Source organism: Poecilia reticulata, chromosome 11 (genome assembly GCF_904066995.2).
Source record: "Poecilia reticulata chromosome 11, P_reticulata-male-v2, whole genome shotgun sequence".
In the NCBI taxonomy this organism is placed as follows: Eukaryota; Metazoa; Chordata; class Actinopteri; order Cyprinodontiformes; family Poeciliidae; genus Poecilia; species Poecilia reticulata.
In genome coordinates, this window is record NC_088840.1 from 4939929 (window position 1) to 4956217 (window position 16289).

Genomic DNA, 16289 nt, shown 5'->3' on the forward strand with positions numbered 1-16289 from the left:
GTTACCCAGAAAGCAGTTGGGCACAATATGGCAACACCAACACGGTGAGTGAAACAATGACTGGGGCAGATTACTGTATAAAGTACTGGGGACCTTCTTTATTGTTACACACCCACATTATAGGACGGAACAAATCGCGTTCCGTCGGTTCAATACGGACCGACGGCATCTCGGTCCGTATTGCCAATATAAGGTGCGTATTTTCCGCACCTTATATTGCGGAAAATACGGAAGTAGTCAATCAAACAATAACTTCTTAAAAACTTTTTAATCATAAAAATAATTTTTCACAAAACAAAAAAATGTTTAAAGAGCTTAATTTATTTTTATTGAAATCACAAATTTTTGTTTGAAACTTAATTTTGCATATCAGAATTTTCTTGGTTGAGTCGAAGTTTTTTTGAAGCTCCTGTTTGTTGGTTGAACTAAACTTTATTTGCTTGGGAATCTCACATGAACATCCGGGGCTTATGTCAACTTACATGAACATCCTGGGCGGGGCTTATGTCAACTTATTTGGACCTCCGGGGCGGGGCTTATGTCTACTTATATGGACATCCGGGGCGGGGCTTATGTCTACTTATATGGACATCCGGGGCGGGGCTTGTATCTACTTATATGGACATCCGGGGCGGGGCTTAAAGACAAGCAATGTAAGACGTGTTCTGATTGGTTAGCGCTGTCTAAAGCAGCGGATGACTCCCTGAGATCTCAGAACTGTGTCCCAAACTGCAGGGCTTCAGTGAGGGACACAGAATGTGAAGGTAAGTAATCTTCACAACATTACACCGTTTAGCAGCTACTAAAGTGTCCTGTCTGTTTCAAAGAAGAAATCTTACACAACTTATGACGTATTTTGTCTGCCACAATCCCCGGTAGCATATTGTGCTAGCTAATGTTAGCACTGGGTAAAGTTCATAAACTAGGCTTGTGTAATATTCGCCTGTCTTCATGTTGAATTCGTTAACCAGCGAACCTCTGCTGAGTGGCATTAAGCATGAAAAATACCAAATATATCTGCAGGAAATGTGTTAAAAACTGTTGTGTAATCCTCAGTGGCGGAGCCAGACAGGGGGGCGGGGGGGGAGGGCCAGTGCCCCCCTTGTCATCTGATTGGCCCCCCCTGATGATTGACATGTAACAGCACCGGGTTATTCCTGTACATTATTTGGAATCATTCTAAGCCAACCTAATATCTAAAGAAGAAAAACAATAAATATATGAAAAGAAAATGTATAAAACTTGATATAAGTCCATGTGACATAAATCGATTTTTATCAGGCGCGATACCAGCCTCCTTTATACTCATAACAACAAGCTGATATTCTTCTCCTGGGTGTTTCAGTTGCAGCGCTGTGGTGCAACTCAAAGGCTAAAGCACTTCATACCTGGTGGTGATGGTAAAAAACCAATAAGTTATTTATTGATCCTCCGCAAAAAGAGAAAAAACCGAAGAGGGGCCGACAATGTTCTAGTTTCGAGCAGAGGTTGGGTTGGAGTTTTTCGTTGTCCGTCAAAGAAAAAAATCATTTTATTTCCAATTTGTAGTCATCCAACAAAACATTTATTATTTCTCTGCTAGAACATTTTTGAAATCAGGTAAGATTTCACGAAATGACGTGATTAGAGACGGCAGAACTCTCATCGTTTCCTGATCCCGCATCACTTCCCTCAGCAGGAGAAAAACCAGCAGAAGCGGATCAGCTGCTGGACGCTCCAAAGCCTCTGGTCCGTTAAAGCGTCCAGATCAGAGATGATTCTCTGACAGATATTGTTCTTAGTATGATTAATAATGAGCTCCACGATGTTCTCTGTGCGTAAAGTTGAAACTGTCTGCGCACCAAGTGGTCAGCTGATCACATTCTGGACAGAAACCAGCGAACTGCTCTCTGTTCTTATCAAGACGAGGCTGAGGAGGGAATCTGACATATTAACTCAATTTTTACTGGTTTTGTTTTTAAAACACCATTAACTAAGCAGTGTAACTATATGTTGTATATTTGGCGTTTGTCATCTCATGTGTGATTAATTGGAGCATTTTTTGCACAGCGCTCTGCGCTTGTTTCTGCCTAACGGATCTGCACTTTAATTTCTTTCCTCTCTCAACAGTCAGCTGTTATTCCTCTACTTAAACTACAATAAGTAGATCATAACATTCTCTTTAGCTTTTCTCTGTGTGCTCCAAACTCATTAAATGTAAACTCATTAGAAGCCCGAACCACCATCAGGCAAATAATTCTGGTCCGACCCGAAATATTGTTACCTGTCAAATTACCTGTCCAAGCAGAGCTTCCTAACCAAGGTGTCCATAACTCATCAACACGCTATATATATATATATATATATATATATATATATATATATATATATATATATATATATATATATATATAGCTTCCTAACCAAGGTGTCCATAACTCATCAACACGCTGTATATATATATATATATATATATATATATATATATATATATATATATATATATATATATATATATATATATATATATATATATATACATACAGCGTGTTGATGAGTTATGGACACCTTGGTTAGGAAGCTCTGCTTGTGTGCACATTATATATATATATAATGTGCACACAGACATTTTAAATTTTGCCCCCCAACTTTAAAAGTCTAGCTCAGCCACTGTTCAGCAGTAAGCAAAGGAAATTAACTCCAATTCACACACAAACAAGCAGTAGCAAACTTGTTCAGGCCAAGGCACAAACGATTATTATATGCTGTATTAGCCTTATACACATATAAAAAATTATGTTATTAAAGTCAATAAAAACAGTTTGAGATCTGAATTTCTTAGGACGTAATTTACAACAAACAGTCGGCCATACTTTCTTGGAATGGGGGATTGTGAAGATTCGATGCAATCTTCTGGTTTCTTCAGAACAACAGATTATATTTTTTAAATGACAGGAAAAATGAACAATAATCAAATACTAAGCTCACTAGAACCCTTCGGGAACATTTCCTAAATGTCCTCAAAGGGTTACAATAGGGATCCCCAAACTTTTTTCTGTGAGGGCCACATAACTTTTCCCTTCTCTGGTTGGGGGCCGGAGTCAGTAACAGAAAAAGTGTGACGATTGCAGGAGTGCCTAAATGTAAAAATTAATTTTTTTCCAGAAAGCACAATCAAATAACCCTCTCTGGGTTCTTCACAGCACAAAAGTCAGGAAATAAATAACACTATTAATGAAATAAATAATAACCAAATAACCCTCTCTGGGTTCTTCACAGAAAAAATCCAGGAAGGATTATAGTCCGTATTTTCAGAACTATAAACCACAACCCCAACGTTTTTTTTTAAACCAGTAAACATACACATCTAAGCCGCAGATATCTCTGCCGCTCCAGGTTTTCAACAACGATGCAGCAGCAGCAGAGGGGGGCAGACACCCAAAATTTGTGTAATAACAGGTCAATTGAATATCACATTTATTACGGTTGAAAAAGAAAAAGGTGCCAAGTTTAGATTTAACTGGAACTGTAACAGTAAAAGTGCTAATCCTTCGTGTCTGCTACTAGCATGTGCTAAACGAAAATGGGCACTTCCTTCTTCTTCAGATCTCAACAGCAGCTTGCATCCATTATTGTTGCACTACCTACTGGATCCTAATATCTATACCTCAAATTCTCATAATGATCCCAATATTACTTAAAAAAACGAAAAATCTTCTTTTTCCCCTCAATGCTATTTAACTGATCAACAACATTCTCAAATTTCAATTCCCTATTAAAATCTAATTCCGTTTTAATGGGCGCTTTCTTCTTTTATTTCCAATTTTGACTTCCAATGACCAAATGTGGAGGCGGGCCGAATCCGGCCCGCGGGCCGTAGTTTGGGGACCACTGGGTTACAACAATAGTATAAATGAACAAGACATGAAAAACTGCAAATGGATTAACAGTGATTCTTGAGAATAGGGACAAAACGGGTTTTAATTTTCCCCAATTTTTTAAAAATTATTTCTCAACCTTATGCATGCAAATATGACAAATAATGTTTTGGAAATGTAAAGATGATGCAGGCTCCCAGTTGCAACATTTCTTTTAAAAATTACATTTTTAATTGACCTGACCCAGAACTTTGTCATCACCATCTGGCAAAAATAAATATAAAATTATTTTTAAAATACCCTATTAGTGATATTTTTACTCAGTTTTACAGACAAATGCTTCTCTAGAAACAAAAAAATATTATTTAAAACAAAAAACAACAAAAGTCCATCTGACGGAGTTAACAGTTTATGATGGAGTTGACGCAGAGCTGAAGGTGGTGACAAACTAGTGAGTAAAACGAAAAACTTAATACATGTGAAGTAATACAATTTATGTAAAATACATTAAAATGAATTAATTGCACATTTAAGTGAGATTTGTCAACAATTTCATCGAAAGAGTCACAAAAACTCTGATGGAGTTGACGAAATACCAAACTACCTGAATTTATATGATGTTATTTTGAAGGAGGCCATATCAGGTCCATGAAATCTTTATAGTATACTAAAATTAAGCTTTTATTTCACAAAATTTCATCAAAGTTTTGTAAATGGTCAGTTATTGTGTTGACACATCATGGTTGTGACGAGCAATTTAGGAATAAAACAGAAGGGGAAAAAAACTAAAGAATAACATAAGCTAACCAGAGCTAACTAGCCCTCCTAGCAAAGGAAGAGAATGGAAGTGGTCATGGGGTCCTTAGAAGTTCTGATGCCCCCCAATAATGCCTGATTTTTTTTTTTTTTTACATTCTTTTCATGTCTGACGGTGTTGACAAAAGCTAGGGACAAATTTCAATGGAAATATATAAAATATATAAAAATTATTTTAAACTATTATAATGTATTGAGTTCTGCTCCTGGACAAGGGATTTTAAAGACACCAGCCACCTACTACAATGTTTAAAATAAAAAAATATTCAGCAAACACCAGGAAAATATACATTGTTGTGTTCACATGACCCAGGTTAGTTTAGACAGATATTTTTAAAAATTATATTTTGCGTATATTTTATTCTAATTTTGTGCTTTATCCATAGGACCTGATTTGTCCCTATTCTCAAGAATCACTGTTAAATTAAGATATATGTAGTTTTAAAAGCAAGTAGGATATAGAAACACATCTGAGTTTGATGCAAAAGTTCATGTAAAGGCTGCCATTTTTGTTATAAAGCCCCTTTTTTGGTCTTATGTAACACTTTTATTTTCTAAGAACTTGTGAGCTTCCTTGTAGCTAAGTCATAAAAATAAACATTTACAGCATAGAAAACCGGCTGGGAATATATCTTTGCGTGTGGAATTAAAATATATATTTTTAAGATTCTGAATTGAATTACTGAAAGAAATGACTGAAATGAATGAATTTTTAATGATAATTTATCGATATGCACCTGTAAAATGGACCTTTTTGCCTTGTATTTTACATTAAAACGACTTTGAGGAGCAGGAGGGTGACGGGGTAAATAGACTTATAAATAAACACCTTTAAATTTAGTTAAACTTCGTGAAGTCCATACTTTTACGGTGAGTTTATCCATGTATCAGAGTTTCTCCTTACGGTCTGAACAACTGAGAACAACGCAGTTCAGAAACTGGCGGCGCTCCTTTAATACGCAGCGACGGGCTGATGACGCCATTAGAGTTCAACAAGCAGCAAAACAAGGAAGCGCACCACTGTCTGATGAAAGTCAATGTTTTCTTTGTAGCACAGGTAAGAAAGTCTCCAAAATGTTGGCCTAACCGCCTTTGGAAAATGGCCTTTTCTTATTTTGCAGCCGTTTTATGAAAAAAACAGCAACACGCAGTCTTTTATAGTGCCTTCAAGCTAGTTTCTAGAAGCTACAAGAGCTCCAGCTTTCACTTTAAAGCTTGTAAAACGACGGCGCTAAGTCATAGTGTATACACTTTAGGTAAACTACAATTTAAATTAAAAAGTGCGTCACACCAGCGCTGTCAGCGGCGGTATAACAAGCTAAAGTGGTAGAGTGGCATTTTGGCTCTGAAACAATGTTCCTGATAAGACTTCCTGTAAGTATCAGGCTGAGTAACCTGCTGCAGTGTGTAGGCCCTGGCTGGATTTATTACTGGCGACGGGAAGGAAAACCTAAATGCAGTAAAAGAAGTGTAGAGTAGAAAGTGAGGTGGAACATTTTCTGGAAGGTTCTTAGCATTTTTAAACCCGTCTCATCATTCCATGATTGTAATCACTGATGGTCAACACCGATATTTAATCCGTGACAATGTAAAGTACCGTGTGAAATACGGGCAACATATGCATCACACCAGGTTTTAGCAGAATTTCCACTGTTAACCTGCAGTCAGTGTGCTGATGGTTTGAACAGTAAGATATATACGAAAATTTAATCAGTTCAGTTATTACCAAGTAGTCACAATGATGTAGCATAAAAACATTTCTTCACAGATTGCAGAAAAATAATTTATTTATCCAAAAAACTCCTTCATAAACACATTTATTTAGTCACGACAGACGATAAAAAGACCATACATGAAATTAAGTCAAGCAAGATGTGATGTAGGATTAGAATCATTAGAATGTAGGATTAGAATTATATATAAATAAAAAAGCAAAAAAAAATCCCCTTCTCACCCTCCGTGGGTGGTCTGTTTCATCCTCTGAGTTCGGGTCTCTACCAGAGGCCTGGGAACTTGAGGGTTCCTCCAGTATCTTGCATGTGCCTAGAACTGCACATTTCTGGACTGAGATGTCTGATGTTTTTCCTGGGATCTGTTTTAGCCACTGCTCCAGTTTGGGGGTGACTGCCCCGAGAGCCCCGATGACCACAGGCACCACTGTGGTCTTCACCTTCCAGGTCTTTTCCAGTTCCTCTCTGAGGCCCTGGTATTTCTCCAGTTTCAAGGACATATATATATATAAATAAATATAATGGCCTTTAAGATCATTTTTGCTAAATTTTCTGCCAAATAAATTATGGAAACTGTTACAATCTGTTTCCCTGGCAAATTTAACAACTTTTTTAACTTAAGGCAATATTCAAGTTTTTAATTTTAACTATGTGAAATTAACATAAAATGTTTTCCTGGAGGGATAGAAGTAGAGTTCTCCATGGCAACAATATTTTTCTTTTCTAATGGCCTCAATAAAAGTTGTGCTCTGTTGAGTTTACATCTGTAAAAGAAAATTGACAATTTCCCAAACGATGTTTTATCATGTGGAATGTGTAGGATATATATAAAAATAAATAAGCACAAGTTATTAATTATTTTATAAAGTAGGCAACGTTTTAAATTCGTAAGTTCACTTTCAAAGTGCACAACAGTGGCAAAACAAGCGTTTTGAGGATTGTTTTCCATGTCGAAAAGCCAGCTTTCATTGCTGCACACTATATTAGATATTTAGAAAACATGACATTGCAGATATTGTTTATGATTAACCCACATTTTCATCTCCACTCTTTCTTTTTCACCATCACAATTCCCTCAATCAGATCAATATCAGATGTGGGTATAAAAGATGGTCAAAGTCCAATCTGGGGGCCAAATATATTAATAAAATAACAGAACTTAATGCATGGCATTTTTTAACTGCAATTTTATACACATTGATTTTGCGAAATTTGATGCATTTTACAGCTGTGACCTTTAAAACAATGACAAATGGAAATCATGATTACCTCTCAATAAGTGATTAATCAATAGTAAGAGAACTGTTTATGTGTGTCTAAAGTTTTAAAGACTAAAATCCAGGGTGTTTTTTAGTTTGTTTAATGTAAGTGTTGGTTACCAGGACAGCTGGTCTCAAAGCCTTCAACATGCTTAACCTCATGTCATTTCGGTGGTGAAGATATTTCTGAGAAATGCGCCCAGAAACCTCAATAAAAATTAAGTTTATAAATGGAAAAAATGAAATGAAAATGAAGTTCTTGCAACAACATAAACCTGTATGAATCGATATACAATTCTGATGTCAAGTATACAGACTGTTAGTTTCTTTATTTTCTTTTTTAGGATGTCTGGCAAGAACCCAGAGGGCAGGACGGTGGAGGTGTTGGAGCTTCCTGGAAACATAGACGAGGAGCTGCTCTACCTCTACTTTGAGAACAAGCGTCGCTCTGGAGGAGGTCCGCTCGAGTCCGTGGAGATCAAGCAGAACCGCGCCACGCTGTGTTTCGAAGATGCAGAAGGCAAGTGAAATTTCCTGGAAATCCTGCCGGAAGTCGTAAAATGGCAACTGCACCATTGGCAGCACTAGAACTGTGCAAAAAATATCTACAAAATTCATGAGTCACTCATTGAAATGTTCCTTTTCTTGTGCAATTTTAGTTTATTCTTGAAACACTTAATGACGGATCTTAAAAGAGGATTTTCCAAATTAACATATTTTTATATTTATCACTTTGCACCTAAAGAAAACACTAGGCAACAGCTTTAGTTTTTACATAATGCAACCTTTATGATGTAAAACTGAACGTGAACTACTTCAACAGAGGTCCAGTCAATTGGTGCCAGCAGTTTCACAATCATACTGCGTTTTTGCAATTGCGCGGTGTATCCATTAAATAAGTGCAATTAAAATCACACACAATAAGTCACTAAAAAGCATGCAGCGCCATTATCCTCCAACTACTTCCTGTTGTCTTCTTCTTTGTGGTTTGTGCCAGTGGCAACATCCTGTCGCTACAATACTTGCAAACATAAGTTGTTCTCTCTAATAAGTTAATTAGCATTAAACATTACCAGTCCATACGTCCTAGAACCACTTGACTTTAGGCAGTGTGTACATTTGTTACTCACTTACCGTATGCTCATTTCTTTTCCTTCTGCTTTTATCCCATCGACAGCTGCAGCCAGAGTTCTGTCGAAAGGGCATCACGTAGTGCATAACTCTGAGCTGAGCGTAAGAAAGCCTCCGTCGAAGGATCGGTGCAGGCTTCTGCTGAGGGGTGTCAACCCCTACACCAGCACTGAGATGATAGAGCTGTACGTGGAAAACATGATGGACCTGAACGTGACGGACTACACTCTGATCCCGTCTCCAGAAAAAGACTTTGTCCTCATCCATCTCAGCCAACCCTTGTCTAAAGGTCAAAAGAGAGTATTTTACCTCTGTTCAGAGATGATGCATGCAAAAAACTAATCTGCATGGATCATGGATGACTAAATCAACTTCTGTTTCTTTGTTGTTGTTATTTTTAGATTTCCAGACTCTAAGGACCAGGATCTCCAAGAGAAAACTGGATGGGTCAGAGGTAACTCTGGAACAGATTGAGCAAACGGACTCAGTGTTGTTGGAGAACATGCACCCGGGTACCTCACCAGATCTGCTCAGGTTGTACTTTGAGAGCGAAAGGGGCGGGAACCAGCGGGTGAAGGAGGTCACCATGCTCTCTGAGGGAACGGCCAAGGTGACCTTTGCATATTACGAGTGTAAGTTGTACGCTGTGTCACCTTCTGATGACTATATTTTTTTTCTTAGCAAAAGATTTAATTGTGCGATAACTAGCTGCTATAATATGCTAGCTAGCTACCTAGCAAGGGTAAAGCAGGCTAGCTTTACCCTTGCTGGTTGGCCTTACAGCTGGCTGTCTCTCTTGCAGGGGTAAAGTTAGCTAGTTTCACCCTTGCCTTATTGACAGCTAGCTAGCTGTCTGGGTAGCAGGGGTAAAGTTAGCTAGCTTTTTTTTAAAGTTCATCATGGGTCACTAGAAATGTATCAAAAGTTGACTGGATGATGTTCATCATGACCATTTTCTGACTTCTGTTACCAACCCATACAATTTAATTATTTGTGATTTTTATTTTGTACATTTCTGTCACAATGCAGGTCTTAAATTACATTCTTAATGGCATTAAAAAGTCTTAAATTTGAGTTTGTGAAACCTTGTATAAGATGGTAGAAAGTGAAGAGACTGAAGTGGAATAAGTAGCTCCATAACTCGATGTATAAATGTAATTACTGTGTTCTCTCGTCAGCTGTGGACTGCGTCCTACGTCTTCAACACAAAGTGAACGACACCGAACTCGTAGTGAAGGCTTACTTTGACTTCCTTCAACCTGCGACACAAGACTCTGTAACTGAGAGCCAAGATGTCACAGACACTGACTTGGTGGAAGTGGAAAATGTGGAGATGCAGACTAGTCCGCTTCCAGTCGATGCAGAGCCGTCACCCCCTGCTGAGATGCCACACAGCATTCAGGAACCACCTGCTGCCAGCATGGTGGAGGTGGAGGAGGCAGTCATGGAGGATCAAACTGTGGAAATAGAAACACACTCGTGCCATATCCCCTTCACAGACCGAATAAAACTTGCTTGGTTTCAAAAGAACAGCATTCAACAAGATGTGCAGAAGGCCCATCCAAGTTTTAGCATCCAAATCAAAGACGACGGCGTTCATGTTTCAGGACCGAACAAACTGGAACTGGAGCAGATAAAAGACTCGATCTCACGCTTTTTCGGGAGCATAGCAGAGACTCGTTTTACTGTCGGTCCAGAGGTGGCTCTGTTCCTCGAAAGAGAAGATGTGAAGAACCATTTACTACAAGCGTTGACTCAAAGGAGACTGTCTGCTTTATTTGTCGTGTCCGATTCGACCGTGTCTGTAACCTCCCTGAGCAAAAAGGTCGCCGACCAGGCGGGTATCTTTTTAAAATCCCAGGTGTGTGAGTTCAGTGTTCCTCTGGAGTCGGAGCAGGAGGCGCTGCTGTGCTGCAGGGAGTGGTCCGACTTCCTGCAGACTCTGGGTTTCATGTCAACGAAGTCGTCGGAGCACCCCGGCAGCATAGACGTCCTGACCCTGAAAGGCATGGAGAACGACAAGCAGGCCGCCGTCGTGCAGTTTCTGACCACACCCATCGAAAGGGAGGCACTCCTCACCATGGAGCCCGGCATGCTCAAGTACGTCCAGATTCACTGCCACCAGCTGCTGGCCGACATGGATCAGGTGTCCATTTTTCCACTGGAGGGCGAAGAGAATTGTGGTCTCAAGGTATGTAGGGGAACAAGAACGTCAGTAAATTAGAAAAAACTAAATTGTTTCATATTTCATGTCCGTTTTTGGCGAATTCGCTAGATCCACGGTCAAGCTGTTGCATGCCAAATGGCGGAGGAGGTCCTGCAGGGAGTGGTGTCGTCAATCTGCACCAGAATCATCACTGTGAACGTCCCGGGCGTGACTCGCTTTTTAGACGAGAAGGAGTGCAGGAGCATTCTGAACGAGATGGAGACGAAGTTTCAGGTGTTCATCAGCCTGAAGTACGTCCCCTGGGAGCCGCTGCCGCACCAGGTAGCTCCATGAAGCAAAACGTTTTGAACTCTCGTGCTTTTCAAGTTATGCAGCTCCAAGCTTCCCCTCGCTCTCTCAGCCAGCTGGTTCTACTGGTTCTGATCCATTCTACGTTACAGCCTGAGGCAACATCTTCCAGTATACAGAATGTAGAGGCTGCTCAGTTTTCTGAATGAGTCTCACCTTCAGCATAGTGGTTTTTTTGTCAGTATAAATTAGAAGCTTTGAAACTTCGCCTCTATTAACTTGAATGTTGATTTTTTTTTTAAATACCACAAACTGGGGTTGGGCAGTCAATTGATTTTATTGATTAATTAAAATTTTTAGTTTTTGAGAAAAAAAATTTTAAATAAGATTTTTTTTTCCATCAGTGCACTCATTGGGTTTCCATGGTTCAGAGTGATGTCAACTCTTTCATGGAATATTTGAGTCGGACCACTTTTTTTTTCTTGATAACAAGAATGAAGTTGTGATATTGCAAAAATATCACGTATTATTTTAACAGCAGTCAAAACAGTCAAAATAATACGAGAATAAAATCATATCACCAGTTTAAGCAAGTTCTAACTCAGAAATGTATAATAATCCAGAGGTCTTGAATAATTAAAGCTGGCAAGATTTCTCTTTGAAGAAACACCAACATACAGACGTGGTGCAGCTTTGCCGGTCCTGTTTTTGTGGTAAAAATCAAAGTGGGGCCGACTAAACATGGAAATCACAACCAATACGTTCTAAGAGGTGTATCAGCTTACCCAAGATTGCAGTTTCTACTCTGGCTTTTAATAGCTTTACATTGACTCTTTTATTTTCCAGACAGATCCGATTTATACACAGTCAGATTATTCCATAGACATCATACAGACTGAATCAAATACTGCTAATGAAGATGGAGAAAATGAATTGACATTTCCCTTTATGTTCCAGGACATTTTTGAAAGTGCGTGGAAGATGCTATCTCAGAAAAACATTCAGAAGGGGTGTGTGAACGGCTCTGCCCCTGAGCTGAAGGCAGACTCAATGCAGACAGACTCTAATGGAGCCACAAACACAGGTACTAGCTTCCTTCCTCATCAGCTCATTTCTTTCACCACGGTGTCACTGAATCCGTCCCCCTCCTTTCAGGTCTTCTGGCGGAGGCCAAGAGAATCGTCTCAACCGTCGATAAATGCCAGGAAGACGGGGTGCCCGCTCCAGACCAGTTTAATGACATGGACAATTTAGATCTGTACACCGCCGAGGAACAGGGCGCGTTAGCGGATCAGGACGTGACAGACATCCAAAGCCCCCAGCCTTTATCTGATCAAAATTTGCCGAGTACGTATCTGTCTCAGGGAGTTCTAGGCAGCAGCCTGGAGGAAGAGGCCCAGCTCTCCTTAGCCATCCAGTACTCTATGGAGGCGAACCAGTGGTCCCAGCAGGACGAAGAGGAACAGCTTCAAAAAGCCTTGGAGCTCTCCAAGAAAGTGATTCGAGAAGAACACTCCAATAGTCCTTCAGGCAACAGCCAGCAGGTAGCTCGGCAGCAAAGCGTCGATCTGTCCTTCGAGAACGCACTGAAGGCGGCCAACACCCTTCAGCTCCACGTGTTTGCCGGGTACAGCTGTGACCTGATTCGGGTCGACATCGCTTTCAACAAGAAGGTGAACCAGAGGCAGGTTGAGGAGAAGGTGGAGCACAGGACCGTCAAAACCATGACTGATTACCACACAAAATGTTTGGAGGTTATCAAGCGGAAGCACGCAGTGGACGTTCAGGTTCAGGGAACCATCATTGCCGTTTCTGGGTTTAAGGATTACGTGACCGCAGCAATTTCTGATGTGAAGCTGCTGCTGGAGAATATCTCTAACGCCGTATCGGACAAAGAAATCCTGAAGACTGTTCAGTGGGTTCATCACAACCCGATCACCTCAAAGGCAAAAGCTTACTCTACGGACGCTATAGTATTTATTGAGAACGCCTGGAGGATGAAGCTTAAGAAAGTTGACATTTTGTTCGACAATCAACCCCACATTATCAACTTTGAGAAGATGCAGGAATATAACATCGCTTCTGGGAAGTCGGTGAAAATCTCCAGGAAGCTGCTGGAGTTGGGGGATGTGACCCAGGATGTACCAGGTAACTGTGGGCCATTTTTGGGGTGTCCGGACAAGTCAACACCCAAATCATATATATAACATTTCTTTGAGTCAATAGAGATTGGAGAGTTGGCCTTTTAAACTGGTATTAGCATTTTATAGTGGTGTTTTACTAAAACAGCAGACAGCTGTTTGACCCAAGCAAAACTTCCCACCCTCCTCATTTCTTCTGAATGTCTTGCCGTCTCGCCGTCCTGCAGCCTGACTGAACTACAGGCATCTTGTCGACGTGTCATAGTAAAGACAGTTTTCTTTTAGATACAGTGGACCCTCGGTATTCACAGGGGTTAGTGTCTGATCCTCCCGTGAATAGATGACATCCATGAATACTTGACACTTTCTCTATGAATGCTTATGACTGACTATTCTAATCATTCAAACACCAAACATACTTTAATATGCATTAATGTACACAGTGTGGTAATCATCTTGACACTGCCACAGAAGCTAATATCTACAGTCTTCCTGATCTCTGCTCAGTGCTAAAGAAAATTAAAAGAACTCCTGGATTGGCTGGTTTGAAAATGCCAGCCAATGGCGTGTGAGGTAGCATTCCACCTCAGGATCAAATTTTGATTAAGTTTCACTGAAATGGCTGCAAATACTGAATAGGCATTGGATCCACTGTAGCTGCATATTCTTCTCCTGATTTCATTTTTAAGCACCTTACAGAAACTGAAAATGAGTACTTTTGTCTTCCACACTCCATAATGTTGTCTACACTGAAGAGAGTTATCAGCACAGTCTCTTAACTCTTGAGTGTGCTGCGTTTAGTGATTGGAAAACAGTGGGATGTTTTTATGTGTCTCTCTAGTCAAAACAGTTTAATGGTAGATTGTTTGAGTTGCATGTTATGGGTTTTCTTATATAATTCTGAATTGATGTAAGGGATTTGAAAATTGTTCCTTTTAGAAAGTAAGTAAATAAAATTACTTTGCCTTCAAAGAACATAAAAATATTGTTAAAGTGAATGATGAAAGGAAGACTGGCACCGCTAGTTTTCTATTTTGAACAAACTGATAAAACGACATAGCTAAAACAGTTTAAGTAGCCTAATAAAAACACAAACATATACTTTGAGGTATAATTACTTTAAAAGCTTTTATTTTATGTGCTGTATTGCTGATGATAACACCCATCTGGTTGTCCTTGCCTGCCTTTAGTCTGTTTTTCCAGCTTTATGTCATTGTTGCTAAGTGATGGCGGCGATTGATTTTCATCCTAAATCTTTTTATAACAGAGGAGGAATATTCTCTCCTGTCCCACCTGCCTGATGCGACCAAAATCGACGAAGAGTCCGAGGAGTTCCAGGAAGTGGTGAAGAATTTCTACAGCACCATACAAGAGTACCACAGCAAAATCCGAATCATACAGGTGATGAAGACGACACCTGGTGGCAAATTTATGTGACGTTTCTGGAATAAAGAGGGGTTTTTTTGTTGTTGTTTTTTGGTCGTCCAGGTGGAAAAACTCATGAACCGACTGCTGTACAATCAGTACAAGCTGAAGAAGGCGAGCGTACTGCAGCATTCCACTCAGCCGGTAGTCGAACGGGTTCTGTACCACGGGACGAGTGAGGGGAGTGTGAAGGAGATCTGTGTTCATGGGTTTAACAGAAGCTTCTGCGGGAAGAACGGTACATCTCAAACCTTTCTCGTGATGTGTGTCTGTTCCTGAAGGTCGCATATGTCCTGTATTTTTATCATCTTTTCTTCCCCTGCACAGCCACGGTCTACGGTCAGGGAGTGTACTTCGCCGTCAACTCTGCTCTGTCCGTCCAGGATCAGTACTCGCCCCCGAACGCCGACGGATACAAGTTTATATTCGCCTCCAAGGTTCTAACCGGAGACTTCACCAAAGGCTGCCACTCGATGAAGACCGCACCGCTGAAGGAGACGGGAGATATTCCCCTCCGATACGACAGCGTGACCGACGACATCACCAAACCCACCATGTTCGTCATCTTCAACGACACGCAGGCGTTCCCAGAATACCTCATCACGTGCCAGAGAATCTACCGCTAAGCAGAGGGTGTTTTTGTTGTTTACCATGATTTAAGAAGTGCATTTTTATGTTTAAATGGCCTTAGTTTTGGAGGCTTAATCGGTGACAATCAACCCTTTATCAAGTCTGAAACCTGTTTTGTTTTTGCCTTCATTGTTTCAGTGACGTACGATTTAAAAAACACCAAGTCGCTGAAACTGAAAGACTCGTAATAATGCAATGCTGGACATGTCTTCTCTACACACTATGGCTTATTATGGTCTGATCTTTAACGCAACCTTGCACTTATTTCAATCCGTTTCCATGGGAACTGTTCAACTGACAATGCCGACACAGCTCACCTGAAGAAACAGGTTTCTTTTAAGCAGGGTAATTCATTACTCGCATTTTGCGCTACGAGCATGAAAGTAAAACAATGACTAGGTTGAAAATAAATGAACCCAAACTGAAATCCAAGAATGAACTTGCTTCTCTTTGTAGGAGGTCCATTTGGGGGGAAATGGGCTTAATTGGTGCAGGTGTTTAAGTGTCTTAAATATTACTTTTTAAGTAGTTTTTTCTTTCTTCTTTTTATCTGTTTCTGCATCTCTGAGCACAATTCTACTGAGCATAAGAAAATCCCAAAATTTTGATTGTAATGTTAACAAAACGGCTGACAGTCTGGCTTAGGGCAAACACAGTCAAGATGAATCTTTGCCATAAAGACACACATTTGTGCTTTTCTGCCGTTTTACGGGACAGAATCTGTTCTGTTTTAACTTTCTGAGCTCTTGCATCTATCACCTGCAATCTGAAAGAATGTCTTGATTTTAATAAAACAAAGTCAGTCGAGCTGTGCTTTTTTTGTGACATCAGCAGTACCGTGAAGC

The 16289-nt window shown here is 40.0% G+C and overlaps 1 protein-coding gene across 2 annotated transcripts; it reads left to right on the top strand.

The window, feature by feature from the left end:
- The first annotated feature begins 12 nt into the window (after positions 1–12).
- On the top strand, positions 13–16251 carry parp10 (poly(ADP-ribose) polymerase family member 10). Of its 2 annotated transcripts, none has more exons than XM_081612983.1 (11): positions 13–44; positions 8007–8182; positions 8840–9082; positions 9195–9425; positions 9972–10984; positions 11069–11281; positions 12206–12332; positions 12404–13396; positions 14657–14790; positions 14878–15052; positions 15142–16251. In XM_081612983.1, exons 1-11 carry the CDS (start codon positions 28–30, stop codon positions 15438–15440), a joined length of 3621 nt encoding a protein of 1206 aa, XP_081469109.1. In that variant the 5' UTR covers positions 13–27; the 3' UTR covers positions 15441–16251. The 2 variants fall into 2 exon arrangements, with proteins under 2 accessions (XP_081469109.1, XP_008419595.1); XM_008421373.2 differs by lacking the exon at positions 13–44 and adding an exon at positions 5621–5730.
- The last annotated feature ends 38 nt before the right edge of the window (positions 16252–16289 follow it).

What these genes read in the sequence shown, in the direction of transcription:
- parp10 (XM_081612983.1), top strand. An exon ending in GTGTTTCGAAGATGCAGAAG is followed by an intron (nt 8,183 to 8,839) that starts GCAAGTGAAATT and finishes TCCCATCGACAG; the next exon opens with CTGCAGCCAGAGTTCTGTCG. An exon ending in CAGCCAACCCTTGTCTAAAG is followed by an intron (nt 9,083 to 9,194) that starts GTCAAAAGAGAG and finishes TGTTATTTTTAG; the next exon opens with ATTTCCAGACTCTAAGGACC.